Source organism: Rhinatrema bivittatum, chromosome 5 (assembly GCF_901001135.1).
Source record: "Rhinatrema bivittatum chromosome 5, aRhiBiv1.1, whole genome shotgun sequence".
Classification (NCBI taxonomy): domain Eukaryota; kingdom Metazoa; phylum Chordata; class Amphibia; order Gymnophiona; family Rhinatrematidae; genus Rhinatrema; species Rhinatrema bivittatum.
The window spans coordinates 206,021,455-206,044,634 of record NC_042619.1 but is presented as its reverse complement, the minus strand read 5'-3'; the positions used below and the strand labels follow the sequence as shown (position 1 = coordinate 206,044,634).

General features: G+C 46.8%; 1 protein-coding gene across 8 annotated transcripts in view; it reads left to right on the top strand.

The window, feature by feature from the left end:
- Positions 1–23,180, top strand: part of DMD (dystrophin) — a 3,148,630-nt gene that overhangs the window by 3,052,259 nt on the left and 73,191 nt on the right. For all 8 annotated transcript variants that reach the window (XM_029603105.1, XM_029603098.1, XM_029603099.1 and 5 more), the window contains 3 exons: positions 8,907–9,073; positions 14,153–14,264; positions 19,725–19,861. In XM_029603105.1, the coding sequence (XP_029458965.1) occupies positions 8,907–9,073; positions 14,153–14,264; positions 19,725–19,861 (416 nt within the window). The remainder of the gene's footprint in view (positions 1–8,906; positions 9,074–14,152; positions 14,265–19,724; positions 19,862–23,180) is intronic.

Here is a 23,180-nt window from a genome sequence, read left to right as displayed (position 1 = left end):
TTCAGTATCTCAGTCTCCAGCAGATGGTGAACATACCTCTCGCTATGGGGATTGCTGTTATTTTTGGAAGGATTTATTTATTTATTTATTTATTTAAAAGTCTTCTATACCGATGTTAGTTGAAACATCACCTCGGTTTACATGGAACAAAAGCAACGGAAATTACAAGTAACAGGGGAAGGGTAAGGGGTACAAAAAACCATAAGGAGAGCAGAGAAGCATAGGAACAAGTGAACTATAATGTCATAAGAACAAGGTCATAGTCAAATTCAGGTCATGATCCATCACAATTCAATATTCATCAAGGGTGTTGGGGAAAGGCTTGTTTGAATAGCCAGGTTTTGAGCTGGGCTCTGAATTTGGTGATGCAAGGTTCAAGTCTGAGGTGGGTTGGGAGTGAGTTCCAGTGCATAGGTCTAGCAATGGAGAGCGCCCGATCTCTTGTAGCTGTGAGGTGTGCTTTCTTTAGGGATGGCACATGGAGGGACCCTTTGGTGGTGGTCCTTGTCGGTCAATTCGAGCAGGTAAATTGGAGGGGATCTGCCAGCCAGTTGAAGTGATGGGAATATAAGGCTTTATGTTTAATGGTCAGGGATTTAAAGAGGATGCGGGAGGGAATAGGGAGCCAGTGTAGGTCCACCAGTATAGGGGAAATATGGTTGTATTTGTGAGCGTTGGAGAGGGTTCTGGCTACAGTGTTCTGTAGCATTTGGAGGGGCTTTAAGGAGGAGTAGAGTAGGCCAAGAAAGAGGGAGTTACAGTAATCCATCTTGGATGCCAGTGTAGCCTGGACGACAGTGCGGAAGTCACTAGCGTGAAGGAGAGGTTTCAGGTTTTTAAGACTTTAAGTTTGAAGAAACCCTCTTTGAGTATGGCACTGATATGTTTTTTGAAGTTCAGTTGTTGGTCGATTAGGACCCCCAGGTTCCTTGCGCAGGGCTGTGCATGAGGAATCTAGATAGCAGAGTCAATTGAGAGTGCGGGATTAGTATAAATTCTACCTTTAAATGGGATAAATTCTACCTTTTAAATTAGGATAAATTCTACCTTTAAATGGGAGAAAATAAATTGAGCCCCGCTCTCCTGCGGTAATATCTAAAGGTCCCTCCCCCAGTTGAGAATTCCTGAGATGATTTCCGAGATCCCTCAAAGCTGTGCCTTGGTCCGATAGCCAGTTCCCGGCATGGACTTTGCTGCTTTAGCAGCTGAAAGGCAGCAGGTACAGGAAACCGCACGTGGCGGTGACAGCCAAAGCCCTCTCCCCCCACAGCTGGAGACTGTCTCTGTACTCAGCCGGTAAGCGCTGAGCCCAGGTAAGTTTAAAAAAAAAAAAAGTAGAGGATTTACCTCCCTTCTCAGAGACATTTGGCGGGATATCAGTAAGACTTATTCTGTTCTCCTTGCTCGATGCACTGTACCGTCATCCTTCCTGATCCCGTTGGGATAAGGGGAAGGGCGCTTCCGAGCAGGTTGAACGGCCTTCTGGTAGGCTAGGCCCCACTTTAGGCTTGGTAGGCATGCCACGTGGTAGGCCGCCACGGCACCATCTTGTGCGTGTCTTTGTGCGTGCTGTATTGCCCTCCATAGAGTATTGGTACGTGCAGTGCATGTCGGCTCTGCACACCGTGCACACAACGTTGCATGCATACATATGCACACAATTTACTAGGTGCAGAATACAAATAAAGCCAGGCACACGGGCTGAGCGTGCGCTTCGCCACGTCCAGCCTAGGCGCCCGAAATCGGTGCGCATAAAATTTTAAGCGCAAGCCAACAGAACAGAGTTACTGCCACCAATGGTTCAGGCAGCCAAGAAACATAAGCGCCTTTCTCTCTGCGCTGCTTGTCACATCAGGGCTTCACAGTCTGTCCTGGATTCCAATTTATGTCGGCACTGTGAAGAAGCCCAGGGAGAGTTGGCCTCCCCGGACTTTGCTAAGCACGGCTCTTCCCATTCAGAGGATGGATTAGCCACAGCCTTAACTGGATCTTACCCTGGATCTGAGTACCCCCGGAACTGGGTCATCCATGGGAGAGAAATATTCACTGGCACCTACCCCAGTAACTCCTGGGCTAGGCATTGCCCCGGTTACCTTCTCTTGGGTTGAATTTTTCTAGGGCCTTCAAGCCTTCAAACAGGCACAGTCTGCTACCTCACTTGCCCCTGTCCGAATGGAACCTTAGCCATTAAGCCCTCCCTCTCCCAGCCTATCGGCAAACCTCGAGGCATGCCTCACCTCACCAAGGGCATCCCTGGTAGGGACCCGAATGGCACGGATGAAGAGAAGGATACAGACTCCCTGGAAGATGTGGAAATCCCCCTTGTTTAGAACTGTATCGAACCATGTTACGGTTTTTCCATAGAGACGAATTGCGGCCCAGGTTTCCCAGACCCCAAAGATGCTGGGAGTTCCTGGGGTAGACTCTGTGACGGAACCAAAGAAGAATAACATAAGACCATAAGATGTGCCATACTGGGTCAGACCAAGGGTCCATCAAGCCCAGTATCCTGTTTCTAACAGTGGCCAATCCAAGTCACAAGTTCCTGGCAAGTACCCAAACATTAGATATATCACAAGCTACTACTGCTTATTAATCCCATTCTGATTTTCCTAAGGAAAGCCTCTTGCTACTTTCCAGTACTGGAAGTCACCCGGGAGTTGATTGACCTGGAATGGGATGCCGTGGAAGCAAGTTTTAAAGGGGGATGAGTATTAGAAGCTCTCTACCCACGGGATCCGGCAGAGAGTGTTTGCATTTCCCTAAAGTGGATGTGCTTTTCTGTGCCATCTATAAGCAAACAACTATCCCAGTGGAGGGAGAAGCGGCCTTAAAGGATGCACACGATAGGCGGATGGAGTCCATCCTTAAATAGGCCTTTGACACAGTAGCGATGACCTTTCAGATTGCTTCTTGTTGTGCCCTGGTATCTACTCCTCTTTCAGGAGGTGGATGATTTGCAGGTGAATTCCAGAGCGGTTATGGAACCCACCGCTGCCTTTTTAGCTGACACAGGCTCGGATCTGGTCCGTACTTCTGCCTGAGGAGTGGCCTCAGTGGTGGCAGCGAGAAGACAGCTATGGCTGCGGAATTGGTCAGCAGATGCAACCTCCAAGGCAAATCTTACAAATATGCCCTTTAAAGGATCACTCCTTTTCGGAAGCGAATTGGAAAAGCTGGCCAGTAAATGGGGTAAATCTCCAGTTCTTCGGCTACCAGAAGATAAGAGAAAGCAGTTACAGTGTCCCTCACCTATGACGGGTCGATCTAGGGGCTCCCAACACTTTCACCTCTACAGAAGCTTGTTTTCTGAAAGGAGTGAAACATCTTCATCCTCCTTTACGGTTTCTGGTGCCCCTATGAAGTCTTAATTTGATTTTGCATTTTTTTTGGCAGGCCCTATGTTTAGACCGCTACGTACTCTGTCCTTGCAGTTGCTGACCTTGAGAATGGTTTTCCTTGTGGCAATTTGTTTTGCGCGTAGGGTTTCCAAACTGCAGGCCTTGTCTTGCTGGGAGCCATTTCTCCAGGTGACTCCTCCAGGGGCGGTACAGCTGCGTACTGTTCCTTCCGTTTACCGACGGTGGTCATTGAGTTTCACTTGAATCAGTCCATCTCTCTGCTGTCTCTGGACAGAGAGAGAGATGTAGAGGAATATCATCTGTTGTGACCCTTGGATGTCAGAGGCATATTGTCAGGTATCTGGAAGTTACTGAGCCTTTGCGGAAGTTGGATCGCCTGTTTGTCCTTTACGACGGTACTAGTGTGGTTTTGACTGGACCGCGGGCAGCCTCCCACCCTATTCGGGAATAGCTTGTTTACATCCCACTTGTTCTGGATTCATCTGACTAGACGCTAAGAAATGAGAAATTACTACTTATCTGATCATTTCCTTTTCTTTAGGACAGTCAGATGAATCCAGCTTCCCACCCTTGGCTGCCAAATTATTGCATAATGATCTTCTTGTGTGCCTTCATGTTACAGTGATTATTGGTAAGTGTTACTTAGGTCCCTAGACTAGTGTTATTACACTCTTTTCTGAGTGCAATGTTGCCTGTTGGCTGAGTATTGCAATGGTTATCTGTTTTTAATCAAGTTTTTTTGCTAGTCTGTCCACAGTTGCTTTTGAAGAAAATACTGGCAGGCTGATGTCACTGCAGGGATGTATATATATTGTAACGTCAGTTTGCTCAATTTCCATCTGCTGGTAGAGGTGTATAATCCACTTGTTCTGGATTCATCCTGTCTGTCCTAAAGAAAAGGAAATAATCAGGTAAGTAGTGTGATTTCTCATCAGTTAGAAAACTCTGAGCGATGAATGTGGCTGCTGTTCAGATCTGCAGAGACCCTGAAAATATGGAGACCTGTCAGTTGTCTCTGAAGAGTGTGGCATTGCACTGCAAAGCAAAGCCTGAAAGAACAGAGGAGCTCTAACATACAGTTGCTAGAAATCCTGGCACATGCCTCTGGCACCTCATTGTTCCTTGTAGACTCTTGCGTGAGTATCTCCTCTGGCAAGTCATTTATGATGGGATTTTGCACATCTCTCCTGCTCAGCAGTGAGCTTTTCCTTCCTTGCCATGGCCAGAGTAGTTTATATAGGTTTCATCTGTGGAGTTAGTGAGTTCTTCCCATTTCTCCCCTTCCTACCATCCCCACCAAAACGTCTGTTCCTTTCACTTGCACCTTTGTGCCTGGCAGCTTCAAACCAGGCTGGATTCCCGCAGGGAAGGAGCTGTCCAATCTCAAGCACAGCTGGATTCCCGCAGGGAGGGAACTCTCCAACCTCAAGCACAGCTGGATTCCCGCAGGGAGGGAACTGTCCAGCTTCAGGCACAGCTGGATTCCCACAGGGAGGAAACCCTCCAATGCCAAACACAGCTGGATTCTCTCCAGCTACATAAGTTTTACACTTGGATGTTCCATACATATTAGCAAATAAATTAATTTCCTATGGTCCAAAAAGAGCTCTGCGGTCATTAAACATCTTTTAATTATCCCATCTCCATATTCTCGAGGGCTCATGCTTTTTCTTGTGTGGCCCCTACAATATTGAGCAACGTTTGCTAAGAACAAAACCTGAAGATTTTTAGAAAAAGCTGAAATGTATGATTTTAATTTGATTTTATATGCTGTGGGATTTTGTATTGTTTGTGAATATGATTGTCTATGTGCTAATTGTTATCCGCATTGAACATATTTAATGGAATTGGGAATATAAGAAATCTAAAATAAATAGATACAAATTGTGTTGAATGGGAAAGAGAAGCTGTGAAGTTTTCATCATAAAAATGAGCAACCTGCCCGCCAGGTCTGCTGCTCCCTCCTTTGATTGTCTTAATAATTTAAGAAGGGGCTCATCAGTATGAAGGGCCATGCCACAGGACCTTCTGTGTTACTTAACTGGTGACAGAGCTGCTCCCAGTGCCTGCAGACGCACCATCCAGTCCCTCAGAAATGCACATAAATACAATACTGCGCAGCTAATCTCCAATCGCACGTGAAATTTTGTGTGCTCTTCCCTTGTAGTCCCTGAAATCTCCAGAGGGCACCAGTTACCTTGCTTAGAATGGGATTTGATGTGTTCATTGGGTGCGTGTGTGTTGTCATTTGTGACTAATCAGATGCTGTTAGAGAGAGGTCGTTTATTTGTGACATGGCTTAGAAACATTTAATTAATGATAGTGTAACAATAGAAAGTGGCTGCTGGCTACCGTAGTAGTAGTACGGGAAGATGCTTTGAGGTTACAGCTTTCTCTGCAGCTGCGGGGAGAACGAGTTACCACAGATGCTCAGAAGCAGAGGGACTCCATAGCGTTTTGCAGAAGAGAAGTCTCTGCTTCTCCTGCTGACACTCTGAAGTTCATCAAACAGTGGCTTGCCTGGCTTTGCAGCCTTTGGCCCTCCTGACAGATCCTCAACCAGTATGGTGGGCAGCTCAGGGACTGACCCTGCCCAGCCGAAGTCCTCATGTAATGTAATTCACTGGCGTGCAGCCACCTTCCCCGAGCCCTGGCTTTCCTGGCTGCAGGCTAAATATATGAGCAAGCTGAGACAGTCTTGCTGTTATGACAGTCACCAATTAACATTGATTATCTGCTTCAGAATTAAAATGGATGTTTTGAATAAACCATGAGCAGTTTTGTCAGTGACACTTTTTATTTTTTACTGTTAATTTATACCAGCCGGCAAAGGGTCACTGGTGACATTAGTGACTCATTTGGATTCTGTCTGCGCTGCCTGCACTGCGTGCCTTTTCCTATTAGCTACAGCGCGTTACCTAGGGAGTCCACAAATGTGCTGCAAGGAGGGAGTCTCGACTTTATAGAATTCTGTTGGAACTCAGAATCTGCTTAGTTTTTACACACCACACAGACCTGGCCCTGGGATGGCTCTTGGGCTCTAGGGAGCTTCATTGGTATGGTAATAGAAGGACTAGGGGGCATTCCATGAAGTTAGCAAGTAGCACATTTAAGACTAATCGGAGAAAATTCTTTTTCACTCAATGCACAATAAAGCTCTGGAATTCGTTGCCAGAGGATGTGGTTAGTGCAGTTAGTGTAGCTGGGTTCAAAAAAGGTTTGGTTAAGTTCTTGGAGGAGAAGTCCATTAATGACTATTAATCAATTTTACTTAGGTAATAGCCATTGCTATTAATTGCATCAGTGGCATGGGATCTTCTTAGTGTTTGGGTAATTGCCATGTTCTTGTGGCCTGGTTTTGGCCTCTGTTGGAAACAGGATGCTGGGCTTGATGGACCCTTGGTCTGACCCAGCATGGCAATTTCTTATGTTCTTATGTAAAGAAACTTGAAGATGCTGGGCCTAAAATCAGAGTTTCACCACAGACCAGAATGAAAGTCAGGGCTACCAAATTATACAACATGGACTAACTCCATGCAGATATGTCTGAGCATCCTGATCACCAGACTAACTCGTGGCCATGAAGAAGGGCCCCTGGTGTCAATGATCACCTCTTTTTAAAGAACTAATGATAAAATGTAAAAACTCAAATACAGGAAGTTCAGCATCAATCAATGTCTTCTGTTCTCTAGAGACAGTTCTTAGAAGCTCTGGGATTGGATGAGTTCCTGTTTCAATCCAGAAAATATCTGAGAGTAAAGTGTCAAGTGATGGAAAAGCAGCAAAGGGCAGAGGCTCTTCCGGTCTGAAAATGTCTGTGTGTTGGGTCTTCTCTGAGTTCATGTCCAAAAAAAGTCTTTTTATTTCGAGATTAGTTACAGTGGCTCTTTTGTGTTAAACTGTGAACGTCACTCAGTGTGCTTTTTCAACCTGAGCGGCTGGTTTTCGCTTAGACTGTGAAAGAGTAAGTCAGTGTGCCAGTCCCCTCTCAGCCTGCCAGAACCTCGAAAAATAGCTTCTGTTCTTTAAGAGAGAGGCTAGAGCAAAACTAAACTCTTGCCTCAAAACAAAAAAAAAAAAACAACTTACAATTAACTTTTAATTGATCGGACTAACAAATGCCAAATTGTCCACACTGTTGAATGTCTGAAGGTTCTTGTTCTTTTTGTGTTTTTGCAACGGTATAAATTAAGGTCTTTTAGGAATCTGAAGCCCCCTTCCCCCATGGAAGGGTCCTGTCTGTAATGGTTCACCACTCCTTCAAGGGCTGAGAATCAAAGCCCGCAGCATAGGTGAAGATCACCGGGCAGATGTTCAGCTGCACTTAACCGGCTATCAGGCCGATGCAATATAGTGCGCTCAGCCTAGCATGCAGCTTGATGTGCGGTTGGACGCGCATTTTGGAAGCGCCAGAATGACTCCTGATGCAATAAAGGGATTAGTGTTTCCAAAACGCACGTCCAAACCAGCACATAGCAAATAATGCTCATCACATGCAAATGCCATGTTGATGAGGCCATTTGCTAGTACTCCCGATGCAAAAAAAAATCACGTGCCCCCGACAAGCACGTTTTTAACCCGCAAAAATTAATGCCATTCCTGGAGCTGGCATCAAGACTTGACATGACCCGAGCTTCGACGCAATAGAAAAAATACTGCTTTTCTGTGGTTTCTGTGACTTAATATCGTTGCAATACTAAATAGAAGGAACTACAGAAAGCAGCATCATGAAAAAAAATAGTCTTGACAGCGGTCAGGTTAGGAAAACAGACACTCCTAACGTCCGTTTTTCTAACCCACAAAGCCATGTGTCCTGGGCACCCAATGCCAAAGACGCACTAGGAACGCACAATGTATCTCTAGCGGGTCCATTTTAGAGCAGCACCTCATTAACATATCACATCAAGCACCCAGGAGAGGTGGATTGGCTTGTTAGGAAAACAGGCGCACACTGCGAGTGCCTGTTATCTACACACTTCTATTGTATCAGCCCTTAGGTCTGCACTAACCAGCTAAATTGGAAGGACCCAACCCAGGAGCACATTTGAACAGCACCTTTTTTTTTTTGTTTGGCTAAATTTGTATGGCTTGCAGCGTTACCTGTGCAGATTTAGCAGGTTGGCAGGGCCAGATTTATCCCGGGCAAATCTTTTGACTGTCGACACCCCCCCCCCCCCCCCCTCAGCGTGTGGTCAGGAAGTCAGATCAGCTCTTTGAAGTCATCTCAAACAGGAAGTCCGTGTGATGTGTCCTATCCGAAGCAGGGCCCCCCTGTACCATCGCTTCTTTGGGTAATTCATCTGATAGCCCAAGAAGAGAGGGCTCACAGGGCCAGTCCACTTTGTATAGCTTGCCTTACTGTAGGCTTCTTACCACCATCTCTATTTCCTCTCTCCAGAGAGAGAGATGGTGATATTTGTGTACTTATGCGAGATAAGCACTGATAAAAAATGTGAATAATTCTGGGCTGAACCTGTCTGCGTTCCGAGATGCTTCTCTTTCTTGCTTGCATTCTGCTAGGGCCTGACATCTTTTTCTTTCCAGGCGAACAACAAGCCCGAGATTGAAGCGGCGCTCTTCCTGGACTGGATGAGGCTGGAACCGCAGTCCATGGTGTGGCTGCCAGTCCTGCACAGGGTAGCTGCAGCCGAAACCGCCAAGCACCAGGCCAAGTGCAACATCTGCAAGGAATGTCCCATCATCGGCTTCAGGTACAGGCCCGTGGGGCCCCCGGGCTGGGGAAAAGGTTTGTGTTGTGAGATTCTGCTAAAGAGCTGAGTAATATGGAGTTAATCTTAGCTTACAGCTGACATTTCCGGGAACCCAGAAAGGATATTCTTTCTTTAAGAACAACAGGTTGGCCCCCTTCTTGATTCTCTTTCTTCATTAATTGTTTTTTCTTTCTCTGGTATTCTTTTCTTTCGCTTGTGTATCTGTTTGGAATAAAACGTATATTCCTTTCCTGTGGCCTTGCCCCTGCCCTGCCAGAGGGTCCCCCATGCAGCGCTTTATGCCTATCTATACAGTGTCCGGAAATCAAAGCCTCGCTGGCATGTGGTTTTGATAAGAAGAGTAAAGGCCAATTATTGTATCAAAGATCCCAGAATATGTTTACCCACATCTGCTGGCGTACACAGGAATGAGAACGTCCAACGTGGGGTTGAACAGGTGGTCACAGCTGCACTTTGCGAGATTGCCTATTGGTGGCGCAGGCCAACTGACCCATCCATGGTTGACATGCTCGCTAGAACTGATAGTTTGTTATATGGGGAAATTAATCACCATGAATAATGATTCATTGGCTAATTTTGAGAAAATTTGGCACCCATACCTACAATGGAGAACTACAGAAGCCTTGTGGTTATATAGGCTGGGGGGCGTGGTTGGGTTGGGTGGATGATTAAGGGTTGTAGGGATTCTTGTGCAATCAATATTGGGGGGGAGGGGAAGGGATAAAACTTGTAACCCGAGATGCTAGGATGATTTTGCCGTTCATGATCATCCATTGTGTATTGCATTCATCTATTTTTCTCTCTTGTATTGGTGTTACACATTTTACCGGTTAATAAAATTTCAGTTATAAAAAGAAAAAGAGTAGAGGCCGTGCCCTGGTTTGTCAACAATTACAAAGGTGGTGGACGAGAAACTTTCAGAAGACTTCAGACCCTTGCTCCTACTCAGGAATGCCGTAGAAACCAGAGAGACGGGGGGGGGGCTCTGGGGCTGCTTTTGTTTGCTCTAAGTGCTGAGCCCGTTGTTAGAAAGCAGGGCAGCTGGAGAGACATTTATTCTTTGAAAATTACCTGCTTGAACTGGTGAGACTCTTATCTGCTTGAGTACAGAAAGTTTCTTCCTGAACGGGACTTGCTGCTGTGCCTGATGTCAGAGGCAGGTGCCTTTTAAGACCGGCACTTCTGGTCTCACTAGTTTATTTTCCGGAATATCGGGGGGGAGGGGGGGAAGATAAGAGAGCGACACAGAAGTATCAATAAGCGTAAGAGTTTGCATTTTGTTTGTTTTTCTGATATTAATAATTCCCTGACCATGCCGGCCAAAAGGAAAGGGGGGAAATAAGGGTTTTTCCCTTCGAACCCTTACCTTCCCTAATGCAACTCGAAATAGATCACTTTTTGACTCAGCTGGAAATGCAGGGAGCCTGTGAATCCGTTGGAAGTTGGCGGGAAGGAGACCATGAAGCTTCCCAGGGTGGAAGCATCCCTGAGCCCAGACCAACGTCCGCCTCCTGCCCAGCGTGGCCCCGGTGAGATGGTAGTTCAGTCGCCCTCCAATAAAGTGGAAGGAGTGACAGGGCGGGGGGAGCCACTCCCGGCGTAGTACCAGAAGGAAGGAGTTCCTTAGAGGCTGGAGAGGGATGAGATGGGGAAACATCTGTGATAGAGAGCCAGGAACCTATAGCCTCTGGACAATCAGAAGAGCCACGGCGCGATACAACACGGCCGGAGACAGTTACTCTAGAGGCGATTTGGGAAGTGATTACTGGACTGAGCCAAACCATAAACAGATTGGGAAAAAAAATAGATTTAGTTTCTTTGAATATTCTGAATTTTTTCTTGGAAATTTAACCGAATAATGAAATTTTCAATAGAGTTGGGGAGACCGAGAGTAATATCAGGTCTCTCCAAAAGCTCAATGTTTTGCTAGTTAAAGATCAGATGGCTAATTCTTGTTGTCTTGAGATGATTGAAAATAACATAAGACATCTAAATGTTCGAATTTTGAATTTCCCTAAGGTAGCGGGTAAAATCCCCTTTATTTCTTGAAAGAGATTCCTAATAGAAGTATTAGGATTTTCTGAACAAGATATTCCTTCAGTAAATTCTTATTTTCTAACAAAAAGAGCTTCTGCTCCTACAGTCTCTATTCCCGCAAACTTAACAAGTTTTCTGGAGAGCTCTAGCTTAGATGTCATAGATTGAAATACCCTAATAGTCTCATTTATTACTACACAAGATATAAACAAACTTATGAGAAGGTATTTCCAAAAGTTCCCTGTATTATTTCATGCTCAACCAATTAAGATATATCCTGATTATTTCTTTGGGATTTTCTTTTTTATTACTGTACCCTTGTCGGTGTGAAATTAAGAATACTGAAGATACCTTTGTATTTTATCAGATAGACCAATTTACGTCAGTTTCTGGAGGCTCGACTACCCAGTACTTACTCCCCCTGTGCCTGTTAATGAGTAGGCTTAAATAAGTATGAATACCAGCTGATATCTATGTTAATGCTCATTACCCTGTTAATTTTTTCTTTTGATTATCTCCTTAAATAATATTTCTATCCTTTCTGCCCATATATTATACCGATATATTTGTTCTGAATATACAAATTTAATTAGTCAAGATGAATTTTCATTTTACTAGTGCACACTATTTTGATTTAGTGCGCACTAAAAATAAAAATAAATGCACGTCCCTACATTTTATTACTTGTCTAGGTAAAGGGCATTTGTTTTACTCTGCTCTTATGAATTTTAAGTAAAACATTCCTGTGCTCTTCAGGGACATAGCATCCAAAGCTGTAGAGGGGAATGTGGGACACACATTTTTCATTGGCCATTGATGACCACAAATGTGGCCACCATTTCTTTTTCGGTAGCCAGTCAAAAGAAGACAGAAACCAGTGAAGGCCTGTAGGATTGGTTCCCAAACTTGCCCCTTGGGACTTGTTTTACTTTGTGTATCCTGTAAAGATTAGCAAAGGTAACGCAGGACATGTATGTGTGCAAGATTGTGACTGCGCTCCCAGGTTGCACTGCCAGGCACGAGGTGCACAGGTAGCATATGAATGCCACCAGAGCACCCCCATCCAGGGGTTTTACTGCTTGGGCCCAAAAAGGTACGAGTGCCTGTAAACTGTTGGTAGGGGCCTGGGTGTCACAGGGAGTTTATTCCTGGGAAGAGTTGACATGGCCCTTCTGATCTCGGACACGGCTGGCTTTATTATGGGTAGCTATCAAGCGCATTGTTTTGACTTATCACTACGTTTCTCTCTTGATAGCTTATCAGATGTGTGGTTTCTAATGCCCTCGCGGTAGAACATTGCTGCAGCAAGATTACTCAGTAACCTCAAAAAATCAGACCATATTACTCCAGTTCTCAAAGACCTTCACTGGTTGCCGATATCTTATAGAATTCATTATAAGACTCTTAACTCTCATTCACAAAGCTCTGGACAATACATCCAAACACCCTGCCAATTGAACTAAGACTTGAATCATTCACACAAACTTTTAAGAAAGACCTGAAAACATGGCTTTTTATAAAAGCTTTCTCAACATGTTAAAAAGAACCATTTACCTAATCCAATTTAATTATCTCTCATTATTTCTCTCTCTACTGTAGTCTTTAATTTTCTCCCTTTATATAATTTTTCTGCTTCTATTTTTCACATTGCATTTTATCTTCCTTTTGTTATATGTGAACCGATGTGATGACTTTTTTGTTGAATATCGGTATACAAAAACTAATAAATAAAATAAATTCGCTCTGGCCCTTGATACTGGAATGTTATTTGAAGCGTTCCCAAGTAAACATTTGGACTAATGCAGCAGGCTGTGAAAGGACGCCCTGTATCAGCAGACACCTGAGTTGGCTCGTGCTTGGACACGTTTTTATTGCTGGCTGCTCTGTATAGGCCGGGTGCTCTTGGTACCTTTTTCAGTAGCTGTATAACCAGCGGTCATAGAAAGTGTTTTTCTACGGACTCCTCTAGGCCGGCAGCTGCAATTACATTCATTAATTCTCTCTCTCTCTCTCTCTCTCTCCTGACTGCTCTCCCCAAACTCGCTGCCATTTCCCTCTGTCTCATCAAAGGTCAAGGACCAAGCAGGGCAGAATAAAGTGGGACCAGAAAACTGTGATCCCATACAGAACGACTCCCCTAATATGATTTGGAGGGCTGGGGATGAAGTGAGGGTGCTCAGTTTGGCATGAGTTAGGAGTTAGCCAAGAGAGAGTGCTGTATAGACATTCAGGTCTTCCGTCATGTACAGTGATGGAAAAGGGGATACACGGATGTTGAGTGAGTAGATACGTGTTTTCCCTTTTGTCTGACGACACTGGTGATAAATGCTTCTCCTTTACCAAAACAATCACTGATGTACAGAGCTTGGAGAGTGGGGGCCAGCCTGATGGCTGCCATGCCGGAGGGGACTTAGTTTGATTCTCAGTTCAGAGCTGGAGCACACAGCCTCTGAGGGTAGGGAGTGCCAGCAGGAGTACCTGGGGGCTGCATTTAGTGCCCGAGACAGCAGGGGTCTGGAAGCAGTCCTGGTGCACAGCTCTGGCAAAAAAAAACTGTGGCTGCAGTGATCGGGTTAAGAATTGAAAGGGGATATAAAAAACAGGTGGGTTGGATCCCAGGGTGGTGGTGGTGCCTGATGGAAGGCATCATTGCCCAATAAGAGCTGGTTCTGATGAGCCGAAAGGCCCCAAGGAGCAGGGTCCTGGGCACATGTGTATTTGGGGGGGGAAAAGGGAGGGGTCAAAAACTGGTGCATGACTTTGCAGGTCCCTTCCTGCTTGTCGGCTGTCCTATAATTTGTTAAAAAGAAGGAAGTGGAAGGGAATTCATCTTTCTGGTGTGATGTGTGGGATGTGGGCTGGCACAGGAACTCCACTTGTCTTCCTCATTAGAGAGGTGTTTTATGAAGAAGATTCTGGCTTTTTTTTTTTTTCCAGGCTTCAGATGGCCTGCGGACCTTCTTGGCATTATCCACAAAGGTTCTGATCTGTCCTCTTCTCTTCTTGGTTTTCTCTCAACAGGTACCGAAGCTTAAAGCACTTTAACTACGACATCTGCCAGAGCTGTTTCTTCTCTGGGCGCGTTGCAAAAGGCCACAAGATGCACTATCCCATGGTGGAGTATTGCACTCCGGTGAGTGGGCACTCTTGCAGCACTTCCTCTGATTAGGTATCTGCGCCATGCTCCCGAGGCTGCTGATCTATGCTGGCATTGCTCCGTGTGCTGGCGGGCTCGGGGGGTGATTGCCTGCTTAATGGCATTCACGCCGTGTTTATTTGATTCTTCTGAGCTGTTTTCTGTTCGCTGTCAGTAATTGCAGAATCCTCTCCATTCTGTGGTAATTATGTCTTCAGGAGGATGAACTTGTATCTAGCTGCTCGGAGTTGCTGACGTGGCCATGCTTGTTCCTATAATTAGGTTTGTAGAAGAAGCTTCACACACAGTAGGAAAAATGCCTTTAGAGCTCTTTATTTACAAAGTGCCCTACCTTATAAGATTGTTTTAAATGGCAAAGGGTCCAGAGGACCAAAGTTGTATTTTTAGTGGGGAAGGGGGCTGCACATCTACAGTACCCAAATGTAATCCCCCCTGGAATTGGCTGACCAGTCACGAGCAGCGTAATATAAATATAAAAATTAATTAAAATCTGACCATTACTGACAGGCTAATTAAAGCATGGTTATCGTTCAATTTTTCACTCCCAGCTTGAGTGACAGTTAAACTCTGAGCCACCATTTGACCTTTCCACCAAAAAATGTGTGTGCAACTTATAAATGTGCCCCCCCCCCCCCCCCCCCCCATGCCTACCTGGTGCTCAGGCATGTGGGAGCCGGGCACACATTGTCTGTAGGCAGGAGCCCTGGCGGCACGGCTTCGGCCTTCGCTGCTGACCGCTTGGAAACTTTCAGAGCTCGGGCAGCATCAAATAAAATTCCAGGTCCGGAGCTCCAAAGTAAAAAAAAGAAATCTTTCATCCCCTTACCTCATGCCAGGATCGGGGTAGGATAGAGCTACATCAGGAAATGGAAATATCAGTAAGGAAGAGGTGGGTTGTCCCTGGGAAGGGAGTGTGGGGAGGTGCACAGTCTGGGGGGGGAGGGGTTAGTAGTTTTGAAGCTGACTTGGGGAATGAATATAGAATTACAGATATGTATGATGACTCCAGCGTTGCTAGTTATCTTGCCGCAATCCTTAGGCTATGGAAGGACCACTTGCGCTTGGCTTTTAGATAGTGCATGACTCTCTCCCTGCAGAGTGACGGTCGGAGGACCCTTGGCTTTTGATCTATAACGAATGACTCCTGCATCGCCTCGTTCACAAGTCTTAAGTTTAGGCTCTAAGCTATGAGCTAAGGATGCTCTCTGCTCTGATTGGGGGCGGGAGGACACGTGGTCCCCACGGAGGACATGGAAACTGTTTGTCCCGGTCAAACGAGGATTCAATCTTCTGTTTTAAAAAAAGATTGAAAAATAACATTTACTATGTTACTGTAATACTCCCACTGAGTTCTTCCATCACTGACTCCCTGTGTGACCCTAGGGGAATCACTTTATCCCCCTGAGGCTCAGTCACTATCTGGAGTAACATTACCTCCCTATGCCTCTGCCATTGACTTCTCTGTGTGACCCTGGAGGAGTCGCTATACTTCCCAGTTCCTCAGTCTGACTCTGTGGGACCCTGTAGGAGTTTCTTTATCTCCCTATGCCTCAGTCTCTGACTCTGTGTTCCTGAGTTTGTCACTTACCTCCTTGTGACTCAGTTACTGACTCTGTGTGATCCCAGTGGAATCACTTTATCTCATTGTACCTCAGTTACTGACTTTCTGTGTGATCCCAGTGGAATCACTTTATCTCATTGTACCTCAGTTACTGACTTTCTGTGTGATCCCAGTGGAATCACTTTATCTCATTGTACCTCAGTTACTGACTTTCTGTGTGATCCCAGTGGAATCACTTTATCTCATTGTACCTCAGTTACTGACTTTCTGTGAGATCCCAGTGGAATCACTTTATCTCATTGTACCTCAGTTACTGACTTTCTGTGAGATCCCAGTGGAATCACTTTATCTCATTGTACCTCAGTTACTGACTTTCTGTGAGATCCCAGTGGAATCACTTTATCTCATTGTACCTCAGTTACTGACTTTCTGTGAGATCCCAGTGGAATCACTTTATCTCATTGGACCTCAGTTACTGACTTTCTGTGTGATCCCAGTGGAATCACTTTATCTCATTGGACCTCAGTTACTGACTTTCTGTGAGATCCCAGTGGAATCACTTTATCTCATTGTACCTCAGTTACTGACTTTCTGTGAGATCCCAGTGGAATCACTTTATCTCATTGTACCTCAGTTACTGACTTTCTGTGTGATCCCAGTGGAATCACTTTATCTCATTGTACCTCAGTTACTGACTTTCTGTGTGATCCCAGTGGAATCACTTTATCTCATTGTACCTCAGTTACTGACTTTCTGTGTGATCCCAGTGGAATCACTTTATCTCATTGTACCTCAGTTACTGACTTTCTGTGTGATCCCAGTGGAATCACTTTATCTCACTGTACCTCAGTTACTGACTTTCTGTGAGATCCCAGTGGAATCACTTTATCTCATTGTACCTCAGTTACTGACTTTCTGTGTGATCCCAGTGGAATCACTTTATCTCATTGTACCTCAGTTACTGACTTTCTGTGAGATCCCAGTGGAATCACTTTATCTCATTGTACCCCAGTTACTGACTTTCTGTGTGATCCCAGTGGAGTTACTTTAACTCTCTGTACATCAGTCACTGAATCTTTGACCCTGAGGGAATGACTTTATCTCCCTATATCTTAGTGACCCTAACTTTTCTTCTGTATGCCTCAGTCACTGACTTTCTATATGAGATTGTGGAGTAATTTTATCTCCCTGTACCTCAGTCACTGACCCTGGAGGAGTCTCTTTATCTCCCTATGCCTCAGTCACTGACTCCCTGTCTGACTCCAGAAGAGTTACTTTACCTCCCTGTGCCTTTAGTCCCTGACTTTGTATGATCCCATTGGAGTCACTTTATCAACCTGTGCTTCAGTCATTGACTCTCTGTGCAGTGCCATTGAAGTCACTTTATCTTCCTGCACTCCTGTGACATTTTTTTTAAAATGAAGCATTTACCTGCTAATTTTTAGAGTCAGCGTCATGAAATAATTGGCTTCTTTTCCTCATAATGTCTGTGAGCTTTGCAAGCTGTCGTGGGATGTTCCAGCTGGGGGCAGCTGGAGGTACGATGCCGGGGTGCTGTAATTGCCAAATCCTATGGCGCTCAGCCACTAGAGTCTCGAAGGACGCAGTCCTTTTTTGACTTTGAGTAGTTACAACAGCGGGATTTGAAAATCTCTCCCTTTGAATTTTGACCCAGATACTACGATAACTGCTGTGATTTTGCCACAGATGTCTGAGATTTATAGGACTCTGTTTTCTGCCCCTTTGCCCTCCGGGAAGAGAGACATGCTGAGCATACAGCCCGGTTCAGGATCATTCGTTTGCTGGGAGGCAGATCTTGCAGATCCTTCCCTTGTGTATTTCCTTGTGAGCCTTCATTCGCAACCAGTGTGTGTAGGGGGGGTGTTTCCCCTCTCTTAATAGAGCATCCCTCCTCTTGGTACTTGCGTTCTGCATTTCCCCAAAGCACAGGGCCCTTTGGTTTTTCAGCCCAGCACTCTGGGGGTGCTGGCTCCATCCACAGCACGTCGATTTGCTTGCGACGGTGTTCTGGTACGGGCAGGTACTATCTGTCATCCTGCCACAGTCCTGAGGCCAGAGCCCTGTGCCATGAGCTCTGAATCTGGCCACAGTGGTGACTCAGTCCCATCTCTGTGGCACCCCCTGTCGCAGCCGATGTGAGATGTAGAACTGACCATGTGGCAGTACACGGCACCGTTGCTGGGCTGGCCCAGACATCTGGTATTCCGAAGTATTGCTACACATTTGCCCCTGAGGCCCAGTGTTTGGTGGTGACAGGTAACAGAAAAGTGAGTTCCCACAGGAAGGATCTCACACACTTTCAGGCCGATACAGTACAGTGCGCTCCGGCGGAGCGCACTGTTAACCCGCGATTGGACGCGCTGGCTTTACCCCTTATTCGGTAAGGAGTAATAGCGCGTTGGAAACACGCGTCCAACCCCCCCCCCCCCCCCCCGAACCTAATAGCCAAGCCGCACATTTTACATTAAGAAATTAGCGCCTACCCAAAGGTAGGCATTAATTTCTGCCGGCGCCGGAGAAGTGCACAGAAAAGCAGTAAAAACTGCTTTTCTGTGCACCCTCCAACTTAATATCATGGCGATATTAAGTCGGAGGTCCCGAAAGTTAAAAGAAAAAAAAATTGAAATAGGCCCGCGGCTCACAGTTTGAAAACCGGACGCTCAACTTTGCCGGCATCCGGTTTCCGAACCCATGGCTGTCAGTGGGCTCGAGAACCGACGCCAGCAAAATTGAGCATCTGCTGTCAAACCCACTGACAGCCGCCGCTCCTGTCCGAAAAGAGGCGCTAGGGACGCACTAGTGTCCCTGGCGCCTTTTTTTACCGCCAGCCCTAATTTAAATAAATTAAATTACTGTATTCCGCACACAGGAGAGTGGCCTCTGCGCGCACTGGGAGAGCGGGCGCTCGCCCACTCTCCCGCGATTTTTACTGTATCGGCCCGTTTATTTCTTACACACAATGCCTGGCAAGCAGGAACACTGCAGTGTCTCCCCAGAACACTGGGCTGCACTTAGCCAACCCCCCCACTGGGATTCTGCTCATGGCTGCACCACAGGGTACCAATTCATTTGTGCTGACGAATGTCACCGGTTCTTCCTGGGTACAGATGTCCTTGCTGGGCTTATTCCGGGCTGGCGATCTTCACTGGGATCTCCCCCCACTCCCCCCAAATCCCCCTCAGCAGAAACCTCCCTTCTAAAATAGTCAGTCACTCACTTGCAGAGCTTCAGGCTCTCCTTCCTCTAACACTTAACATTTCCTTCTTTCCTCTAAATACACAATAAACTAATAGACTTTAAGTCTGCACATGTACATTGCCTGTCTGTTCCTCCTGTGCCCTCCATGCACACCCCCAGCACGTCCTCCTCTCTTCTCACCGGCTGTGCTTCCTGTCCTGTGTCCGCATGAACATGGATGCAGGGCAGTAGAGGGCGGGTTGGGTGGGGTAGAGGGATGGAGCTGCTTAAGTGGCCAGGGTGCATGTTCTCTTGCCTTGGTTTACAGTATTTTGGTGCAGAGGATGGGGAGCAAATACTGGTGTTTTTCAAAGCCCCCCCCCCCCCCTTCCCTGTACCACATCCGAGACCTTCGCTTTCCAGCCCTTGTCATGGCATGGCCTACTTTAAAAGCCCAAATTTGTTTACTGGAAGCTCCTTTCTCCTTTGCGTTTTCCATTTATTCCACCCTGTATACGAGGCACTCCATGCAGAGCCCCGTGCAGATAGAGAGTGCTAGGCCTGTGTCTCTCTCCCGCGTATCTTGTGTCCTGCAGCCTCGCGAGCTGGAGAAGTTGCAGGATCACGCAGCTCATCTAAAGACTTTTTTTTCATTTTTCCTTTTCTTCTGCTTTCAGACGACATCAGGAGAAGATGTTCGAGATTTTGCCAAGGTATTGAAAAACAAATTCAGGACAAAGCGATATTTTGCAAAGCACCCCCGGATGGGTTACTTGCCTGTACAGACGGTGTTAGAAGGGGACAACATGGAAACGTAAGTAACCCTAAAAACAACCTGAGTAGCACCTCCCTGGGAGACAAGCTGGTGTGTTAATTCCCATTCTCTTAGCTTGTAATTACTTCAGTCTGTACCATTGATTGCCACCTCTGAGGATTTGTGTGTGGGTGACTGGTGGGGATGAACTGGCTGTCACATAGCTCCACACTCAGGTACAGTGCTGTGAAATTAGCAAATCGCTGGCAGCATTTTGCCCACATGTTTTCTGAGCTTTTCTTCTGAATTAGAAGTTTCTACTTGTGTCTGTCAAAATTCCTCTGAGATTCTAGCTCCTCTCCTCCCTGGTAGAGGGAGACTGAAATCCTCATCTCAATGTTGGATGGATCTTGCTCTCCCGCTCTCACCTGCACTTTCCCTACCAGTCACCAGCAGTGGGTGAAGTGGGGTTCAATGTTTCAGGAGGGACTATAACACCACATGGGTGCATGGCACCGCTGATTGATCGGTTCTTACATGGAATCCGCAGGCAAAGGCGTGTTAGTCACATGAAGCCGGAGATGAGTTAAATACCGACCTTCAGTCTGAAAATTGCCCTCACCATCCGGGCTGCTTCTTCATACACATGCTCAAGGCTGCCCGTTTCACCCCACAGGTCATAGCATCATAGTGCTGCACATAGCAGGGGCTTCTGAACATTGTGATATTGTTCTGTGATCTCACCCATGTGCCATGATGTAAATCTGCAACAATTCCGGTAGGGAGGAGGGCACCGAGGGGATGGTGCTAGTAGTGACGCCACTGGAATATCCCCAGAATACAGGGGATCCCTTTGGTAAAAACTATATCAAATTTCCTAGTGCGTAGCCAGATGGACTCGGGACCAATGGGTTATGTGCTCCCCTGCCAGCAGATGGAGACGGAGTCAGATTTCAAAGCTGACGTCACTCTAGATATACCCCTGCAGTGACCTCAGCCATTCAGTATCTCTCTGACTCCTAGCAGATGTGAATTGGTCTCCTATCAGGAACACAGTACTCTTTTTAGATGTGGAAAATTTACCTTCAAATTTCTACTTTTAAATTGGAGAAGATCGAATCCCGCTCTCCTGCGCTGATATTTAAGGGTCCCAACCCCAGTTGAGAATTCCTGAGGCGATTTCCAAGATCCCTCAGAGGTTTGCCTTGGTCCGGTAGCTGGTTCCCGATGTGGACTTTGCAGCTGAAAGGCAGCGGGTGCAGGAGGGCAAACGCGGTGGTGGCAGCCTAAGCCCTCTCCCTCTGCAGTCGGAGACAGTCTCTGTACTCAGCCGGTAAGCGCTGAGCCCAGGTAAGTAGAGAAAGAACTCTCTTAACCAGAGGCTTCGGTAAGTCTTTCCCAGTCTCCTTGCTCGGCTCGCCATACTGACATCGTTCCCAACCCCGATCGGGAGAAGGAAGTGTGTTTCCAAGCAAGTTGAGCAGTCCCCCCGATGGGCTAGGCCCCCTTCAGGCTTGGTGGGCACTCCACGTGGCGGGCAGCAGCGGCACCATCTTGCATGTGGTTTTGTTGCAGCGCCATTTTCCCCCACTGTCCGTTGGTACGCGCGGTGTGGACCGGCCCTTGTGCGCCTAACGCGCACTCCTGTGCACATATCTATGTGCATAACCATGCGCTTAACTGGTCGACCTTATCTGGCAGTACCCCAGACCTTAGCAATTCTAGGGTGCCCCCCAGGACAGGGCAGTTCAGTGGCACCTACCCCAGTTCCTCCTGGACTAAATATGGACCCGCGGTCTTCTCATGGTTGGAATTCTTTCAGGGCCTACAAGCCTTTGTTCATGTGCAGTCGGCTACTGCCCTTGCCCGGCCAGAGCCCCAGCTGGGAAGGCCTCTGCCTCCCAGCCCTATCAGCATGCCTCGGGACAAGCCTCGCCTCACCAAGGGTGTCCCTGACAGGGACCTGGACACCATGAACAACGAAAGGGATGCGGATTCATTGGTGGATGGGGAAATCCCTCCAGGCCTGGAGCCATACTGGACCATGCTTCAATTTTTCCACAGAGATGAATTACCGGCCCTAGTCTCCCAGACCCTGAAGACCCTGGGAGTTCCTGGCACGGACCCTATATCGAAACCAAGGAAGAATCCCATCCTGGTGTCTCTACAGAAAGCCTCTTGCTATTTCCTGATGCTGGAAGCCATCCAGTAGTTGATTGACCTGGAATGGGACATCCCGGAATCCAGTTTTAAAGGCAGTCTGGCACTGGAGGCCTTATACCTTCTGGACCCGGTGGCCAAAGAACACCTGCGTTTCCCGAAAGTTGATGCCCTGGTCTGCTCTGTCTCGAAGCAAACAACTATCCCAGTAGAGGGTGTGGTCTTGAAGGATGCTCACAATAGGCAGTTGGAATCCATCCTTAAGCAGGCATTCGACGCGACAGCAATGACACTGCAGAATACTTCCTGTTGTGCCCTGGTGGCTCGTTCATGTGTGCTTCTCCAGAGAGAGGCAGATAGCTCAGGTGCACCTACCAGAGAGACGATCGAGCCTGCCAAGGCCTTCTTAGTGAATGCAAGCTCGGACTTAGTATGCACCTCGGCCAGAGGAGTAGCCTAATGGTGGTTGCCAGAAGCCAGCTATGGTTACAAAATTGGTCAGCGGATGCGACCTCTAAGGCGAACCTCACAAAGAAGCCCTTTAAGGGATCCCTCCTTGGAAAAACTAGCCAGTAAGTGGGGTGAATCTCCAGTGCATCGGCTACTGGAAGATAAGAAAAAGAGGTCACAGTGCCCCTCTCCCATGAGGGGGTGGACCAAGGGCTCCCAGAGCTTGTGGCCCTACAGAAACTCGTCATTTCAGACATCTCGGCCCTCGGGAAGGTCTCAGTCCTTTCAGAAGCAAAAAGAGGAACTGGTTCGGGCTCAGGGTTGACCCGAAATTCCCATTGAAGTTTGGCCGACCCATTCACGGGACAAGGAGATAGGGGGCTGACTATCCCTCTTCTTTCAGCGGTGGCTCGAGATTATATCGGACAAATAGTTACTGGACATCATATGACAAGGATACACTGGAATTTCGCAGCATCCCTCGGGACATGTTCATGATGTCACCTTGCCACTGGCAGTGGAATCCACGTTGATAAGACTTCTCAGTCTGAGGGCTATAACCCTAGTACCTATACCCCAAGTAAATACGGGGCGTTATTCCATCTATTTCATCATACCCAAGAAGGAGGGATCATTCCGACCCATTTTGGATCCCAAGAGCGTCAGTCGTCATCTGTGAATAATTCACTTCCGAATAGAAACTTTGCTCCGTCATAATGGCCGTACAACCGGGAGAGTTTTTAACCTCCCTGGACCTTTCGGAGGCCTA